This window comes from Etheostoma cragini, chromosome 5 (genome assembly GCF_013103735.1).
Source record: "Etheostoma cragini isolate CJK2018 chromosome 5, CSU_Ecrag_1.0, whole genome shotgun sequence".
Classification (NCBI taxonomy): Eukaryota; Metazoa; Chordata; class Actinopteri; order Perciformes; family Percidae; genus Etheostoma; species Etheostoma cragini.
The window spans coordinates 27,627,057-27,645,799 of record NC_048411.1 but is presented as its reverse complement, the minus strand read 5'-3'; the positions used below and the strand labels follow the sequence as shown (position 1 = coordinate 27,645,799).

The 18,743-nt window shown below is 39.3% G+C and overlaps 2 protein-coding genes and 1 long non-coding RNA gene across 5 annotated transcripts in view; 1 reads left to right on the top strand and 2 right to left on the bottom strand.

The window, feature by feature from the left end:
• LOC117944393 (centrosomal protein of 120 kDa) overlaps nucleotides 1-11,125 on the bottom strand; it is a 20,939-nt gene extending 9,814 nt beyond the window's left edge. The window contains exons 1-16 of one of the 2 annotated variants that reach the window (XM_034871158.1): nucleotides 11,046-11,125; nucleotides 10,881-10,945; nucleotides 9,515-9,671; nucleotides 8,042-8,156; nucleotides 7,785-7,929; nucleotides 6,667-6,815; nucleotides 6,060-6,257; nucleotides 5,754-5,978; nucleotides 4,811-5,036; nucleotides 4,450-4,639; nucleotides 3,998-4,147; nucleotides 2,952-3,134; nucleotides 2,774-2,870; nucleotides 1,729-1,893; nucleotides 547-636; nucleotides 271-363 (exon numbers count right to left, since the gene is read on the bottom strand). In XM_034871158.1, coding sequence (XP_034727049.1) covers nucleotides 271-363; nucleotides 547-636; nucleotides 1,729-1,893; nucleotides 2,774-2,870; nucleotides 2,952-3,134; nucleotides 3,998-4,147; nucleotides 4,450-4,639; nucleotides 4,811-5,036; nucleotides 5,754-5,978; nucleotides 6,060-6,257; nucleotides 6,667-6,815; nucleotides 7,785-7,929; nucleotides 8,042-8,156; nucleotides 9,515-9,671; nucleotides 10,881-10,929 — 2,232 coding nt within the window. In that variant the 5' untranslated portion in view covers nucleotides 10,930-10,945; nucleotides 11,046-11,125. Of the gene's footprint in view, nucleotides 1-270; nucleotides 364-546; nucleotides 637-1,728; nucleotides 1,894-2,773; nucleotides 2,871-2,951; nucleotides 3,135-3,997; nucleotides 4,148-4,449; nucleotides 4,640-4,810; nucleotides 5,037-5,753; nucleotides 5,979-6,059; nucleotides 6,258-6,666; nucleotides 6,816-7,784; nucleotides 7,930-8,041; nucleotides 8,157-9,514; nucleotides 9,672-10,880 lie in introns of both variants that reach the window. The other variant, XM_034871156.1, reaches the window with a different exon arrangement.
• Nucleotides 9,333-18,743, top strand: LOC117944436. The gene is made up of 3 exons (XR_004656577.1): nucleotides 9,333-9,406; nucleotides 17,439-17,448; nucleotides 18,732-18,743. It is a non-coding gene; the product is annotated as an uncharacterized LOC117944436 (long non-coding RNA).
• znf608 (zinc finger protein 608) overlaps nucleotides 12,593-18,743 on the bottom strand; it is a 49,335-nt gene continuing 43,184 nt past the window's right edge. For both annotated transcript variants that reach the window (XM_034871152.1, XM_034871151.1), the window contains 3 exons: nucleotides 18,145-18,292; nucleotides 17,366-17,422; nucleotides 12,593-15,099 (listed from right to left, as the gene is read on the bottom strand). In XM_034871152.1, the coding sequence (XP_034727043.1) occupies nucleotides 15,080-15,099; nucleotides 17,366-17,422; nucleotides 18,145-18,292 (225 nt within the window). In that variant the 3' untranslated portion in view covers nucleotides 12,593-15,079. The remainder of the gene's footprint in view (nucleotides 15,100-17,365; nucleotides 17,423-18,144; nucleotides 18,293-18,743) is intronic.

Here is an 18,743-nt window from a genome sequence, read left to right as displayed (position 1 = left end):
ATGCCACAAAAGTGAAAGTGTGGTTTTTCCCCCCCAGAATGTCGCCACAGACACAGTTGATAATACTGCAAATGCAAGAGCTTTCATCAGTGGCTCAGAAACCATTGTGTTACCTCATTGGTGTTTGTGATTTAACAGACAATATTCAAATTAAAATCTTCCAGATTATTACTTTTTCATAAAAAAAAAAAAAAGTTAACATTCACTAGTTTAAGCTGGTAAATTCTGAGGATTTGCTGTGTGTATTAAATTGTCCGAGGTGAGTCTGACCTCCAGCTCCGATTCAACCAGCTGTTTCTCTCTTTTCTCCAGATTAGACAGAGTCTTCTGAAGCTGCTCCTCCAACAGACTATACTCCACCTCCTGCGAGCAGAAAGAGATTTGGGGAAAAGCACGAGAAAAACACGGGCAGTCATTTTTAAATTCAGATTTGAGTGTCCCATTAGTCTAAATAAAAAAGAAATCTTGCAGTATATACAGTAATGTGTAGGTGTTGTGTCTATTGTTGTACCATATACAGCAGTTGTTTTGTGCGTTTTTCTGTACCTTCTTCTTGACCAGAGCTTCTCTTTCTCGGTCTCTCCTCCTCCACTCCTCTGCCAGAGCCTTCATGTGGCTCAGCTCTTTCTTCTGCAACTGAAACAAACAAACATTAAAACACAAAACATTATAAATATTTCAGTCAACATGAGGGATTAAAACAACACATAAAACACCTGTTTATATGAGGTCAAAAACACGGTAGTTAACAATACTAAAGGCGTGATAGGAAAGTTTTTTTTAAGTGAAAACTACATTTTTTTTTCATTAAAAACTACTAGTGCTGTAAAACAATTTAAATATTTAATCATGATTAATCCCATTAATGTCATAGTTAACTCGCAATTAATCATGATTTATTGCACATTTTTTACCTATTCGAATTGTCCCTTGATTTCTTTTTGTCCTATTATATTTTCTAATTTTAATGCTCTTATCAACATGGAAAAGTGGATCGGCTTGCTTTGTGCAAATGTTTTATTATTGAGAACAACATTGGCATATAGCCTACTGTACAGGGCTGGGCGATAAGGCCTAAAAATAAAATCACAGATTCAACAAAAAAAATCCGATTTAGGTTTAATATACATTTTTTATATCAATCTGCAGATGACAAAGAAATTGTTCAAAACAAGTTTTAACTTTATTTAGTTTTGAGTCATACACAGACGCACACACGGGGGGGGCTATATATTCAACCACAACAAAATGGATGAAGGAGATAAAGCTGTTTTCACACATACAGAAAATTCCCTGTTTCTCGCTAAAATTTCAAATCATTTTAACGTTATTGCGCAACCTTGCCCCTGGTTATCCGAAAATAGCCTACTGTAGGTGACTCTCAGCCGGGGACAGAGCACCCCGAGCTGCAGGCTCGGAAGCCCAAACGCAGAAGGCCTGTTGTTTTGTTTCCAGTCTAGCTAGAACCGGTGTGGTGTTGTAGTTCTTCTAACGTTACTAGGTGTTGCGACAGCATGTGAAAAAACTACAAAGTTTGCTAGGCCAAAAAGAACGTTAATCTCAAGATAAAAAACACCGTTAAAATGGGTTTGCGTCTACGCCGTAAATAACTGACAGCACTAAAAACTACATCTTTTGTGTTTACATTACGTTATCTATAGCACCGTATTCCATCATTATACTTTTTTCTAAGTAGTCTCATCACGTTTACTTTCAGTCCATGATTACCTGATCATCGAACAGATCCTCCTGCTCTTCTTTCCACAGCTCCAGCTCTAGGGCCGTGCGGTACTCCTGGGTGTCTCTGGGGGCTGTCGGAGCTGGGGGGCCCAGCAGTCCGACGCTGGGAACAGCAGGGTGGGAGGACGGCTCTGGGGGGACAGCAGCTTCGTTCTGATGGCACATGAGGATTAAAAACAGGTGAATTATTATCAGAAAACTTGAAAAGTGGTTGTAACACTGACTGACCTCTTTTTCAGGTATACCTGTGAAATGAAAAGCAATCTAATACAACAAGTAGGGACGTTAATGATTATCATTTAAACGTTACCCAGAGTAAGAATTTGGTCTAATTAATTCTAAAAATAGTTTAAACAATATTATTAAAACAAATATAAAGTGATAAAAAAAAACTTTTTTTTGCTTTGTAAAAATAAAAACAGCAATGCAAGATATTTCTTGACTAGCAGCCTTGCAACTTTGGTTTGCCAGTAGCTCTTTTTTCCTGCTTAGTTTGTGGCTCTCTGCTGGACGGTGCTCACAGCGGAGAGCTACATGACACATGCCCCTATATCCATGAGGACTGGCGGGTTAATTTGGCCATCCTAAACACTGTATGCCAGGCAGAGACTGGATGGAGTGGAGACTCCATCCAGTCTTATTATTGTCTGCTCAGACGCATACGCAAGTGGTTTCAGTGTCTGCGTATGTCCGTGCGTCCTGGATTGTTGAACAGGGACTACGTTGTCAGTTAACGGTAAATGATCAGTTAACAAGGACCGGCTATTAAATCCAACTAAATATCCTAATTGGCATCCCTAAAAACAACCATTTTATTTCAACCAATCGACACACACACACACACACACACACACACACACACACACACACACACACACACACACACACACACACACACACACACACACACACACACACACACACACACACACACACACACACACACACACACACACACACACACACACACACACACACACACACACACACACACACACACACACACACACACACACACACACACCTGTCTCACCTTTGAAGAGTCAGACACAATAACTTCTCTGGCTTTGACCAACCCCAGGTCCTCCAGTGTTGCCACATAGCTCAACTCTGCCACCTTCCCACTGGGACTGAAGGATGGAAACACAGTGGTTTAGCAGTGTTCACCATGATCCATGTCACCAGTCTGTGCGACAGTGTTTGGTTCCTACCGGAGTGTATTGAGCACAGGGATGCGGTCTTGCTGAGTTTGTCTCCAGCTCCGCTCCCCGGTTGATGCCAGGACTCTGCTCCTCTCAGAGCTCAGCAGGTGAGACAGCTGGACGGAGGCTCGTCCTATCAGCTGGTCTCTGCTGGTGGAGTCTCTGTGCCAAACTTCCACAACCAGAGGAACTCTACAACACCACACAGATACCCACAATGAGTCCAGACAAATTATACATTACAGTGCAGGGCGTCCAGCAGCTCCATCCATTAATGTTCACAGAGACAAAAACTATATGAAACACATTCCTGCAGCACCACCTTCTGGCCAAATGTGATTTAGCAAAGGATATTATCATGGCAGCATCACAAACTGTCTAAAGCAGCATGTTTTTTTTGTGATTTTGACATGTGTATGTTGATCACAATGTAGACTTATCAGGAGAAAAAAAAAAGGTGCGTCCCCTGGATGCGTGCATCGTTTCCAAATTCAATGCATCAGAGACGCACAACAAGCAGAATCATTAAATCAGATAGCAAAGTCAAGCACAGTTAATCTGAAAATCATTGGATTTTATAGAGAGAAGAACAAAAAGAGAGGCCTTGTCTAACTTAAGTTCCAACCTTATTTTTGCATAGTTTACTTTGTGGCATGTGTACATGGTGCATTATGTACATATGATTTTTACAACTTACTAATAAGCTGTATTGTTTGTATTTAGTTTGATTTGCACCTCAAGTAGTTGCACCCTTTCCCACTTTGTTCTGCAACTTCTGCAAAGCAAATTCCCTCTGGATAAATTAAGGTTTATCTTATTTTACTAATAAACTGGGCTTAACACATAAACATACAGATGAATCAGATAAAACACAGATCTGATATAAAAAAAACAACGACTGACAAACAGATAGCTATTGTTGTTAAGAAGGAACAGTATAAGAAAAATTACGTGATTGTCGATACTTGACAAACCTTCCTCACTCTACCAACAGGTCAATACACTGCAAGCATTAAGTTACAGTACTTATGGAAAGTAGTTTTGTGTGTTCCTACTGGAGGAAGGTGTCTTGCAGTTGTTGGGGCAGAACGGCGAAGTCAAAGGCGCAGTAGGACTGAGGCAGCGACGCCTCCATGTTCCTCTGCAGCTCCACAGGAGGGTTGGTCATGATGGGAGCTGCACTGCCAAAGAACGGATACGAATACCTGAAATACAGCAAACACACAACCATCACTAAACAATTTAGACCTCTGTACTGCACTGATTAGTTGGTGATGCAGCCGTTTTAAAATTTTATTGAAGGATATTTATAAGATGATTGCAACTTTCATTTTTATCTGCTATGATAAGTGTATTTTAAGGCTTAACTAGACATGAAAACAAAGGCAGACTATACCCAACTGTAAGTTATAATTGCAACGATGTGTTTTTACACTTTGTGAGTGAAATATTATCATAATGAACAAGCCCCTCTGGATAGAGGTGGGATTAAGGCTAAGGCTTATACCTGAGCGTCGCAGCGATGGGGTGTGTCAGGCTGAGGTTTCCGAGGCTACGGAGGTCCAGAGAGAAGCAATAGTGATGGGCGGAGGAGGGGATGGACACTTTGGGAGCAGAGACACTAACAGATGATGCTCCACCTTCTGCTGTAGCTTCAGTCTGACTCTGCCGCAGCACAGGAAACTCCAAATCTGCAGCTGGACACATGAACAAACACAATGTTCACATTTAAGAAGGTGGAATAAGAGATGGATGAATCAATTACTAAAATAGTTGACGATTAATGTAATAATTGAAAACTAATGGATTATTCTCAGCAGCTCTAGAAACTTGTGTGAAGCTGAGGTGTGGTTATTTCCCAGCCTCACCTTCCAGAAGTCCTGCCTGCTCTTTACCCCGTTGAAGCTCCTCCAGCAGGCTCTCTGCTTCACTCTCTGTATGAGAGGAAGGAGAGGGGAGAGGAGGACCTGGGGGAGAAAAGTAGGGAGGTTTTCGGACGGGAGAGGAGCTTTGAGGTCTCTGTACAGCAGGAGGAGCAGAAGGAGGAGGGTTGGAGTATGACTGAGCTCCACCTCCTTCTTTCTTCCCTAAAGACTGGAGAAAGGACAGAAGAAAAAATGATGACAAGTAAATCCTGCTGCTCACACTACAAGACGTTTTCTGTCGTTTTATTTCAGTTGGAGATATCTGCTACTGCAGCGAGTGATTTCTATATATAAACATATCAGAAGTCATTTCCACTTTTTCTACGTTCAAGGGTTTTTCCCTTTTCTGACTAGAGGGTCTAGTCAGAGGGCATTGTATGTTGTACAGATTGTAAAAGCCTCTTAAGATAAATTTGGGATTTCTGCTGGTGAGCTATATACATAAAACTGACTTGACTTCCTCTCTGCACCTCCTTTCCTAAGTTATTAGCTAAAACAACTCATCCCTCGTCACAACTTGTTTTCAAGTCCAACAAAATCAGACATTGTTTTTAACTGTTGTAGCGTAAAGCACAGCTCAAGATAAGGTCAAGACATGTCGGACTATATGAAGACAGAGAAGAGAAAAATCAACCGTGGATGAGGCAGAGTGAGCATCAAGAGCAACAAATAGATGAAGATCCAATGTCACCACAACACTGGTCATGTCCTTTGGCACAATGACTATCATCTCTTCATCTACTGTCATCTGTCTGTCTGACACAGCTGCATAAAACAAGTCCAAAGATGTTCTCTTCTTTTAACAGGTAACAACCACATATCATCATTTGATGATGATCATTTGAAACATCATTTGTTTGACTCCACATTTCCTAGGTATGTTTACCTGTGGCATGACCTCCTCCCTCCTCAGGGTAACAGCCACCCCAACAGTTGGCTGCAGGTCGGTGGGCAGAGCCGGCAGCACCTGTTTGGTGCGTTTAGGAGGTTGGAGTATAAATGCTCCCTCCACCGTCGCTGCCTTGTTCTCCAGATCCACAGACACAGCAGCCAGAGCTGAGAAGGAGACGTCTGTACTGCCCAGAGAGCGATTCCCACAGCACAGGTGGATCTGAATAGAACAGAACCTCTGATGAAAAATGGCTAGAAAACAGGTTGTAATGAGCTGTTAATGAAAATCTGCCACACTCACCTGTAAACTAGGTTGCTGAGACAGGAAGGTCTGCAGGATCTGTTTACTGCTGCGGATGCGAACAGAGGCCCGCTCCGGCTCGAAGTCGGGGCTTAGCAGATTTTGGAAAGGCTCACTGGTGATGTCGTTCCCCAGTAAAGAGTAATAGAAGAAGAACCCTGACCCCTCTGCTGGCAGTTTCATAGTGCTGGGGATCAACTGTGGGGAACAACAAGAGAGCCTAGTCAGCCCTTTGATGGTTCAAACTCGACAAAAATGGTAATACTTGAAGTTTTTATTGTTGGATCAAAAGTATTGAATTGAAAAGGACAAGACAGATAAACATGATGATGTTGTACTATAGCTTAAATGCAGTGTGAATTTGGTGAATTTGGAAACTCAACACTACACAAATGCAGCACATATTAACGAAAGTGAAAATTGTATGTGTTATTTATCCGCCCTGTGATTCAGATCCTCTCAAAAATGTTATGGGTTCCCATGCTACCACTAAGTTGTATGAAAATCTGGCCAGTAGTTTTTTCTTAAGGCGTTCTACTGAATGATACCGCACTGCATAGATAGAGGTTAGCAATCAGATGGTCAGAGGTAAACGTACTGTTCTCACCTGTTCTAGTTTGGTAGCAAAAGCCACAGTGACGGACAGGACGAACATGTCAGAGCAGTGATCTGCAGGTCCAACTTGATGGTAACCCTGATCTGGGATCAGTGAGGCCTCCAGCTTGTCTGGCAGCAGGTCACTTACTGCAGGAGAACCTACGACAGCAGAGCAGCATACAGGTTACAACAAGAGAGTGACAAGAGGAAAGAGAACAGAATATAAAAATTTAATTTATTTATTAGGGATATACAATTCAGAAAATGTCATGATTCCATTCTGAATTTTTAGGGCTTGTGATTGATTCTTTATTAAAAAAGATGAACAGTATGTACTGTAAATTTAGTTACTTTTCCCATGTATGTATGTATGTATGTCCATATTATTCATGTGGAATTGTTTGTTATTTTAACATCCTGTTCTGAGTTATTTGTATGTTGTGTGTATTGTCTGTAAGCGACTGGGAGCTTGAATTTCCCCTTGGGCATCAATACAGTATCTGTCTATCTACCATGGGATTGCAGTAGACACACAACAAAAAATATAATAAAAAAAAAAAAATAATATGAATTTGTTTCTGGAATTCTATGAATCAATTTTGAATCGGTAGAGCTTGAATTGCAATTTAAATGCAAAATGATTTTTTGCACACCCCTACTGTTTATGTCATGTAATTTTCTTATTGTTAAGAACTACTGCATTTCCTGTATGTTATTACTGATCCAAAAGGTTCTGAGTTATATACTTCATTTTTTCCTTTATCAACTGCACATGAGTGAGAATTGTGGGATCTGGATCTCTGCAGAGTGTGGCAGAGATCACAAAGCTTACCGGACAGAAAGAGCAGACAGACTGCCTTCAAGAAATCAGCCACAAAACTGTTGTTTTGAGTCTTTTAACTTACACAATACTGCTGGATGTGTTGTTTTTACAGCATGATACGGATAAATAATCATATAAACACCAAACAGCTCAAATTGCAATGTATTCACTTTTGTGTCCCAGTTTTAACCTTCTACTGCAGCATGTGTGTTATTATTATAAACTATTAACTACATATACAAGTAACATACAAGAGATACCAGTAATGTAAAAACAGCAAGAACAGCATTGATGAACCAGCTGACCTTGTCGAGGCGGGGCCTTCTTGGCTTTGAACCTATCAGGAGAGGGCTCGGAGGGCTTGGTGTCGTTCTCCAGCGCCATGCTGAGGAGGAGGGCTGGTTTCTGTTTGGTGTATTTACTGCTCAGCAACGGATACCAGCGAGGCTCCTAACCGGCAAAAATATACATTTTTACTGGTCTGGTCTCAGTGAACAACAGCTTGATGTCACTGATCGTAACACTTCAACATGTCACCCAGACAGATGGAGAAGAGGCTCACCTGTTTGACGTCTTGTACAGATCGGAGGTCGAGTACGATGTAGCCGACACTCTCTCTCTTTTTACTAACAGAGTCGACAGCAAAACACTGAAGCTTGATGGGAGTTCTCTGCAGTCTGGGAGGACAGGAAGTACATTCATATTAAACATTTTAGTGTTGATTAGTTTTTACTAAATCTAACACTACTAGTTAACATTTGGAACTTTTGAATCTCTTCTTACAACTCACTTTTATCTTACAGCTTGTATTAATTGATTGTATTAGTTGTAATTATTTAATCTTAAGGGCTTTATGTTGTTTTGGCATCTTTATTTTTAATTTTTATTGTTTTTAGTGTAAATCACTTTAAAATGTAGTATTGAAAGGTGTAATAAAAGTTATTATTCTCATCATTAACAAATATAAATATAATATTTATTTCCTGATGGGATTCTGGACATCAAGCAACACTGGTTAGTATAACAACATGTCAGTGTTTAAATGAGTCAATTAGAGCTGCAACAGTTAGCTGATAAATACATTACTGAAATGTAAGTAATTTATTCAGCAATCATTTTTAATAAACGATTAATCAAAATATTTGCTGGTTCCAGCGTCTCAAAATATGAGAATTTGCTTCTTTTCCTTGTCTTAACATTACTGTAATGGGCAAGTGGTGTATTAAATAAATGTTTTATAGACCAATTACTTAATCGATTAATATGGAAAACAAACAGCAGATTAAATCAAATTTTAGTTGCTGCCCTACAACCTTTTCAACATACTGCCTAATCAAATCTAATGATAGGTAATTCTTAAGGTGTTACCCTTCTGTGACTGTGTCTATAAAAGTTGTATTGTCTGATCAGATGAGATAAAAACACATTTTATATCATCTTTAGCATCACTGTTTGGGTGTGTTTCAATTAAGCACAAGAATTGCCTAAATCAAATTTGAAAATGATCAGGGTAAACTGACTGGGGAGCCCCAGCTGCACCCCACATCCCTGTATGCTAAACAACTTCAGCGGATAGCTAGGGCCATTTTAGGAGATTGCCTGCATCCTATGAATAGGGAATTCCAGTATCCCCCTTCTGGACGGAGGCTAAAAGTCCCACTACAAAATTTAAAAACATTTTTGTCCCAGCGGCAATCACTCTGTTGAACAAACTGTAGAATTACTTCCACAAAACACACAAGCGCTTTGGTCGTGTACTGTTTTCTATTCTTTATATCCATGTTTTACTGTCTGTTCTAGATGTTTAATAAATGTCTGTGTATGCATGTTATGTTAAACTACAAAGTTTTAAGGGTGTCCTGCCTCTTAGACTGTAAACCTAGTTTACCTACGGGTTCCACTAAAGTAACCTGAACCTGATTATTAAGTCATGTGAAAGAAAACTGTCTTTGTACTTCTTAGCTAACTGAATCTTGGCTGTTCTTGCATCTCTTTGTAATGTCTATAATCAAACAAACATGTAAGTAAGTAAGACCTGTGTTGGTGCAGCGTCCTGCGGTCCAGCTCCCAAGCCAGCTCGGTGCTGAAGAGCGGCTGTTCTCTGTGCTCTACCGGGTCTGTGGCCAGTTGCTCGCCATCGAAGCTCGCCTGGACCACCAGACTGAGACGACCACTCTTTGGGAAGTGGCGACCTTGGGAAAGAAAGATGGGTTTAGATAGATAGACACTTTATTCATCCCCAAGGGAACATTCAAGATAAGGGGAAATTCAATTATTTCCTAAACCTTTCTCCTGAGTACAAAACAAACTTTCACCTGCTGAATTACCACGAGTCAAGATGATGAGTCACACTCAAGAGGATTTGGCTGGAACGTAGCAAATCAAACTGACATTCTGAGTGTCATTTACTGTTTACAATTAGTTAGATAGATAATAAATATACAGGTGGTACGCCTGCCCTGGGAGTTACTTTCTACTTGATTTGACAATGAAAACAGTAAATAACTAAGTAGAGTTAAAGAAATAAGTCTACTATAAAGTCCAACTACTCTCTAAATCATTGTTGTTTCTCTGTGAGCCTCTATAAACACCATTGTGTCACTTAACCACGAGATATCACTTAACAATGACATCCCATAACCTCAAAGATGAGGAAAGCAACAAATTTAAGTTTAATCACAAAATCCAGATACTCATATCACAATACTGATGTACAGTATAAAGCTGCAACTAACGATTAATCCATTGATTATTTTCTCCATTAATAGTTTAGATGTTTGGTCTATAGCACTTCAGAAATGAGTGTCTGTTTCCCAAAGCCCAGCATGACGTCCTCAAATATTTCAAAGATATTCAGATTACAATCACCGAGGAGAGAAAAACTAGAAAATGTTCACATTTAAGAAGCTGGAATTAGTGGTGGAATGTAACAAAGTACATTTGCACAAGTAAAGCTACTTTACTTACGTACAAATGTGAGGTACTTGACATAATTTGAGGTACTTGACATAACAATAGTACAACCTTCTTCTACTTTTAACACTTCAAAACATTTAGTTTATTTGTGTCTTGTTTCTAACGTACTTTTACTAAAGTAGCAATTTTAATGCAGGATTTTTACTTTAGTAAGGTATTTTCACAGCGTGGTGTTGGTACTTTTAACGTTACTGGAGTAAAGGATCTGAACACTTCCTCAGCTCTCGGACAGTTGACGCTACTTCAGATCAGGGAGGATTTAACTGCTAAAGCTAACTAGCATGACAGGCTACTTATTAGCCAGCTGAATATGTTACACATGACAGTCGTGTAACTGAGTTCAGTGTTAAAAGACATATACTATTGTCACACGTAATGTTAACTGTCTAATTTACTTTAACGTTAGAAGACAGATGTGTGCTTACCTTCGAGGATGGACACAACGATAAGAAGTTGGTCTGTCTTCGAAGCCATGTTGACATTTGTACAACTGTAACGGGAAACTGTTTATTCAAACTCCTTTTTACACTTTTGTTTGTTTCGGAAAGTCAACGTGGACGTAACTTTTAAACACAGCAGAGTTTGTTTACTTGGACGCTGAGTGTCCGTTGAATGCAGCAAACAGCCGCTTTGTTGTCAAGGTTTGGCGCCACCCATTTTGTTTTAAAACCGGAAGTGATGACAAACACGCTAGCGTATTCACCGCCCCTGCTGGTCGGAGGTGGAAGTGCAGAGCACTGCACTACATTACTTCTACTCATTGACTGTTGCTTCTACAACTACAGTCAAGTTAATCATTATCACATTAAAAGGGAAAATGATTCATCATAATAATAATTAATAGTAATCCACTTATATTAAACTCGTATGCCTTTATTAATTAACTTGCACAAGTAATTAAACACTAATTAAAAAAATATGATACATTTTCAAATTCAAAGACATTAGACCATGAACCAACTGCAATTGATGAAGGAATAATATTGTACCACAATATGTCTCTTCTTGTTCATTATAAGGTCAACAAAAACTAGACTTATTGGAATCTCCCTATATTACTCCATGTAGTAATATTATAGTTTTTTTGTAAATGAATGCTGGTTTATGTACGAAAACAAATATTTTAGTAGTAAAGAGAAAACTGCACAGACAAAAGAATATATATAAACATCCTTTAATCATGATTGCCATACATATGAATTAAGGCATATACAGTATAAAAAAGCAACAGCAGGTTCCATGTTTATACGATTGCAGTGTAATTAACTGGAAACACCAGGTGGATGAACTGAACATATACCAAGCAGCCTTTAGGAGACAACACTGTGTCTCCCAAAAGATGACAGCATTTTGTAAACAGAGTTCATAGCACTATATTCAAGTAATAGAATGATCACTGATACTATGCAGGTAAGGTGTTGTGTTTAAGTGAGACAGAGCCGCTGATAGACAAGGTCAGGCCATTGGGATTGGGAGTTTTCCAACTCGTACTAGTAAAGACTTCCACCCCACATGACATGAACATTGCATTATGCTACATTAAAGGGAAACTCTTTGTGTCAATGTCCAATCAGTTTTGATGGTTAAATCAGGCCGTTTGAAGCAATACATTTCCCAGTGAGGGCTATATTGACCGAGGGAGCTGAGTTCTCACCTGCAAAATCTGTTGTTCTTCCTGCATCCAGGGACGCAACATTGAGGAAGGAAGGCAGGGAAAAACTACAGGCTATTTCAGCTTAGATTTCTCCAGGGTAGCCAGGGAGCGTGCTCTAGATGCTACTCAAAAACACAACTTCCAGTTTTCTTTGCTTGTATTGCAAACTGTGAAAATGGCATCCCAAAATGAGTGCAGAGTACTTTATGGACGAGAATAGATTTTACAACGTTTTGGCTGACTTCAGCAGTGTTTGTTCGAGCCAGAGTGTGCGGCAGAAGAAATGCAGCGGGGAGGATATGGCCGACAGGGACTCCCCAGAACCTGAGCTGCCAAAGGTAAACTACTACTGCTGGTGACTTTGTTAAAATTGCCCTCCGATGCCAACAGAAACAAAATCATTCTGCTGCAATAAATGTCAGCGTGGGCAGTTTTTGCGGGATGCTGTCTTTAACGCCAATCCCAGAGAGCCATGGGAGTTTTTACTCTTCACTTGGACAGAAGTGTGCTGGAGACCTTCTTTATCACAACACTGATTGGACCTCCACGTAAACAGGTTGCACATTTTCTCATTAAGCTTAGTTGGCAGAGTGGGCAAACATGTTCTTGCATTATTTTAGGACAGCTAACCCGAATGCTAGCCATGTCGTCTCAATGATACAAATAATGGTCAGCCTAAATTAGCAATTTTTATTGTCACATTTGCGGCAGTTTGTTTTTTGCCTGTTGTTTGCAGCCAACCCTTTAAGCAAAATGGGACTATAATTGTAAATTCCTGATAACTCAGGCTAACGTGAATGTTTTTTTTCCATTCCACCAGAATCGGCCCAATGGCTGTTGCTAACTTTTTGACAGTTCTTTGTTCTAGTGATGTGGCAGCTGTTTCAGCACCAATGATAAAACCGGACCATTCTGTCCATCAGAGGCTCTGCAGTGAGCTAGTACGCTTGTAGAAGGCATGGGAGCAAGGGGCAGAGAGAAGGATTGTGGGACTCTTGACATGTATGTACAGCCCCACTGGCATCTCATTTTACTTAAAAGACATTTCCAGTGTTTTCTATCGCTGTACTGTGAATGGTTTTCCAGCTTTCATCGTGCTAAACTATGTTTTCTATTATTCTGTCATCTCAGATGTAGCATTAATTTGGAGCCGTTGCTTGATACTCAAAACTGAAACTGAATTTAGCAGTTCTCAAACTGCTGTTGACTATGGCATTGCAAGCAAACGCTTTTATTTACACATCTTGTTATTTCCTAAAAACAAGACTTATACAAAGTAAATAGATTTTTTTTTTTTTGGTCATAAACTCACTATTGTACCTGAGCAAACAAACCAAATTCTATTTTGTTTTGAGTATAGCGTCGGCTGTAAACGTTATAATGAGCAAAAACTCATTTTAACACTGGAATTGTCTTTCAGAGGTGCTGCGACTAAAAGTATAGTTGGCACAATCACGTCTTTCATGTTCAAATAAACTGGGATGCACTCACTGGCATCTGTCATTAATTTCATTTACCTAACCCCAGGTTGTACCTCTTATTTAAACATAATTTTTCCATTACAAATCCCTGCTCATTGTTGATTATGTTCAAGTGGTATATTAAATAAGTCAATTTTATTAAAAAAACTCAACTTCAAGTCATATCCTATTCCCCTTTAATTCTATTCTTTCTGGTGTACACTGAATTGCCATTGTTGTTTGGGACAAAAAAAGGGTTTCCTTCCTGTCTACTACCAACTATGAACATTTGTAAAGCAAAACAATCTGACCATAAGGTCCTTTGAGCAGCTGATCTGGAGCTTTTAGTTGTATCAAACCATCTTCCTCAGCAGAGGGAGTTTTTCCATTTAGCATGGAATTGATGATATTCAATCTCCCATCCTTCTGAGCGTTTTTTGTCCTTGTTTGAATTAAAGTTGATTCTCTGAATTGATCTTGTGGTCCACCTACAGTTTAATGGCATTATGCGGTACGATTGAAAGCTCCAGACCATCAGTGAGATGTGCAGATCAACAGTGACCAGAAAGAATCCACGAGGCACAATCTGGGGCTGTCATTTACTAAATGACACACTTGTCCTTAGCCCTAACCAAATATAATGTGTCATATGTGCACCATACATTACGTAAGGGGAACCATAGAACGTGTGCCGACAGGACAAACTGCGGCTGCTGAACTGAACTCGGCTAATAGTGGTTCTTTTCCTGTGGGTTTTCCACGCTCCGCCCGCTGCTCCCCTGCATGGCTGATGGAGATCAACATAGAGTACAATAAAGCATTTTAGTGCCCAGCCATGAATCTGTACAGAATATATACACCACTGGGATCCTACATGGCACTGGGCAGGTTGATGTGAAGGTTTACTCTCACATAAAGACAATACAATCAACATGGTTACGCTCAAGTACAGGTTAGTAATACAAATGTAGCGTCAGCACTATGGAGGGAGGAGGACCACTTCAATAATCAGAATGATAAGGATAATAAGGATAATAATAGACTTTTTAGCTTCCTAATGCTGTTTCCTTAATAGTAAAAAAAAAAAAAACACTAATGGGATAATGTAAGTCATCTTCAGTACATTCAGTCACATCGTCATCATAATACACTACGATAAATGTGCATTTCATGAAGGGGAACACCACAGCTGCAGCTGGGCGGATGTGCGGCGCTCTGGCATGTTAAGTTTCCTACGCGCCACCCTGCTTCTGTCAAAATCCTGCAAAACTGAAAGCTTCAAAAGTCAGTGATCTGGATTGGTACAGACAGTTCCTGCTGATCCTGCTTCCTGTCCCTTCGTCTGCACATCAACGACGTGTTATAAAACAGGTGTTTTTTTAAAGAAATGACAGTTTTTTTTAATTTTAGTTCTCTGCCTCTGAGCGAGGCGAAGCTTATTAAACACCATGGAATTGATGTCTGATAAATTCTGCCGTTCCTCATGTGAGACTTGGTCTCTCACATGGTCCTACTTCTTCCCTTCGCTCTCTGTGGAGACAAGAGGACAAAATGTAAGCTTTTAGTCATATATTGCCCTTTTATCTCAGGAACTAGAGTCAAGACTTCAGCCGGACTAGAGGTGGTCCGATTGCTTATAAAATCAATCCAAAGACACAAGAGCTGATGGTTTAGCTTTGAGCATCCGTACAAGTTGAAAATGTTTGAGGAAAAAGATTCAAGATCTTTAGAATGTAGATTATGTAACGTGTGATGACATTAATGAAGGCTACAAAAAGTTCACTGCGATGAATGATTGCATCAAGTCTGGAGTCTCTGCAAACTGATTTGAATAGTGATCTGAAACACTTTTGGCTGCTAACACTTTCACGTATTGTTGGGTACGGCAAACCAGTCGCTCTTCCTAGTAAACCGTTATGCTACAATGTCGCGCAAAGTGGACCTTTTTTTCTGTACCTTCCACCGTTGCTGCTTAAATTCCCTAAAGACTCAAAGTGGGGCCACATGCCAATGATGTGAAAGGTTTGACTTTACATAAATATTCTAGCCTGACGTCGTCATACTCAAATTCTAGTCACAATATAAGTGCTACTGCTTCGTTGGGCTGTAATTATAGGGGCGTTTCAACTGAACCAGGAAAGAAAATGGATAGACCTACAACCAATCAGAGCAATGGATAGACCTAAAACCAATCAGAGCAATGGATAGACCTACAACCAATCAGAGCAACGGATAGACCAACTAATCAGAGCAACGGATAGACCTACAACCAATCAGAGCAACGGATAGACCTACAACCAATCAGAGCAACGGGTAGACCAACTAATTAGAGCAACGGATAGACCTACAACCAATCAGAGCAACGGGTAGACCAACTAATTAGAGCAACGGATAGACCTACAACCAATCAGAGCAACGGATAGACCTACAACCAATCAGAGCAACGGATAGACCTACAAACAATCAGAGCAACGGAGTATGTGACGTGTGTTTAACTTTTTCAGAATCTCTCTTGAGTTTAGCACCAACGTATTCCTTGTGTGTGAAATCCTACAAGGCAATGATTTCAGATTTTCACATAATGAAACATCACTTTCTGTTTATTTTGTATATATTTACCTGCATGTTTTTTTGTTTTTATTTAATGCATTTTGCTGGAGGAAGCCAGCAAACAACAATTGTATTGCCTGCAATTGCTCCACTGAATTTGTTCTCAAATTTGTTGACAAATGAAAACTTCCAATTTGTGACTACAACATAAATGTCATTCCTTTAAGCCTTTAGATAAAGTTATAACACCATTGAATGCAAGCTGATAACATAAACAGACCTACACACAAATTAATATTACCATTGTGTTTGATTAGAGATAATGAGATAATTACACTGTGGTTGTGGGAAAACAGTTTGTTCACAAGATGAGAAGAAAATGCATTAGTGATCTTCAGATATCAGGTCTGACAATTAGCTTCTGTAGAAACTAGCTGCTGTTCTTCCTTTCTGGGCTGCTGGGTCTCCTCCACTGTCAGCATCGCTCCTGTTAATCTCTTCTATTTCACCGCAATTACCATTTATAGATAACTGCAGTCTCTGGAGCAGCAAAGTAATGATCACTTTACGCAGTTTACGGCCTGACAGGTTCCCTCTGCATTATTTCCCACTTTCAAACCAAGGCAGCGACATATAATCTCTAAATATATATAAATATAACCTCTGAAAATATATATAGAAAACACTGCAAAGTGGTTAATGATCTGCAGCATGATAACTGAGGCAACAAGGCAGTTTAGATATCTGATTTATTGGCTTCTCCAACTTATTCTGTTCCCAGTTTTTTTATAAAAACTAAAACAGGCAATTTATTTAATAAAATGCACATTCAGTGGATAATCTATGAGTCTGTGATTCACACCGGGAGCACACAAAATATTGCCACCACAGAAACAGTTTATTAGATTTGTTAGATTTTCCAAAGCTGATAAACGAAGTACACCTCTTTTTTTAAAATTGCAGCTGTTTACTTTTCTTTAGATAAATATTCTTCAAACCTTTTTATTTATCTTTGAAGCCATATCAGAATATAGATTTACTTTTTTGTATAACATTTTTCATAATTACCCAACTTGACAGGCTAAGAATCTTCATCTTCTTTTATATAAAAACATCCCATAAATCAAGATTGGAGTCTTGTGGAATAAAATGTACTTTTTGATGGCTTCCTCTCAGTATTTGTCTATTTTTTTTTTACATTTTTTAAATATACTTCTACATTTTTTTTTGGTAAGCACAGACTCACCAGTAGAGGAGTGTCCTGACAACTGCTGAGTGGAGACCAGGGACCTGGAGCTCAAGCCTTCAACAAAGAGCAGTAAGAACACAGTGGGGGAAAATCAGCACCACATTCACACTGTCTGTGTTCACAAATGTAAGGATTTGCTGCTTTTTCTTTTAATTATTTTAAGTATTTGAATCTATTTTTAATAGTGGTTGAGGTTTAAACTGTTTTGGGCAAAACAATAATACGCCCGTATTAACAATTTGATAAAGATACATAGAATAATAATAACAGTCAAAGGGAACATTTTATGTGTACTTTTACATTTAATACTTTGAGAACACTGTCCTGATTATACTTACAAACTTTAATGTCATTTCACTTTTACTTGTAATGGAGACATTTTTACTACTTCTATCTCATTACTTCAATCAATTTTATTTGGAGGATGAAAAAGTCCGAGGTACAGGCTAATACCAGTAAAATGTAATACTTATTCCAGCACTGATGAAACCAGTCATGAGAAAAAGTCAAGACCAAAGTTTGGGTAAAAAAGAAAAGAAAAGATGTTTCTTTGTTTACTTATCATCAAGCAACTACTTACACTAACAGTCCGATAGTTACAGCCATATGTGACAGCTAAACTTGTTAATTCAAAACACTAGCTTTACTCCAACAGCCTTCATGCACCTCACAAGTAATTGATGTGAAGTATAATTCAGCTTCCGTTTCACATATGATGCAGTACTTTAATAGCCGCGGTCAGTTTGGCACATTTTGGGCTCAGTGAGCGGTCGTACCTTGGTAGATGTCGTACTGTCCTGACATCAGGTTGTAGCTCATACCCAGGTGTGTGTGATGGTGTGTGTGGAGGTGTCGGGCGAACGATACGTGGTTCCTCTCTCGCTCCGTCTCTCTCTCCCCCTCGGGGGAACCCTTCTCACCAGGCTGCAGGCAAACATGCACAAATTTGACTTTGTTTATTTTTTAACTGTTGAGCATGTTCATGAAATATCTTCAGCCCTCAGTATGGCTGATTTAAATACTATATACTATTATTATTATTATATATTTTATAAATATTTAATGAGCCTTGTTGAACTTTTGGAACGTTTGTATCTGTTAGGGGGTTTAAAATGTGCATTTTAATTACTGGGGGTTTAGACTGTGTATTTATTAATTTGTTAATGTAAAATGGACCGTATGTGAAGTGTTCTTCACTCGAGGAAAAGTGGTTAAATCATTTTCAATAGAAATATAGATGTCTGAAGACAAACAGTGCTGCTGCAGCCTCTGACGTTTACGAGCAGAAACATTAACTTCTGGTTTCCGTGTTTGTCTTTAACCTTTCTTTAATCTTTTTCTGTGTGTTCATCTGGAAACACAGCATCGGTTGTTT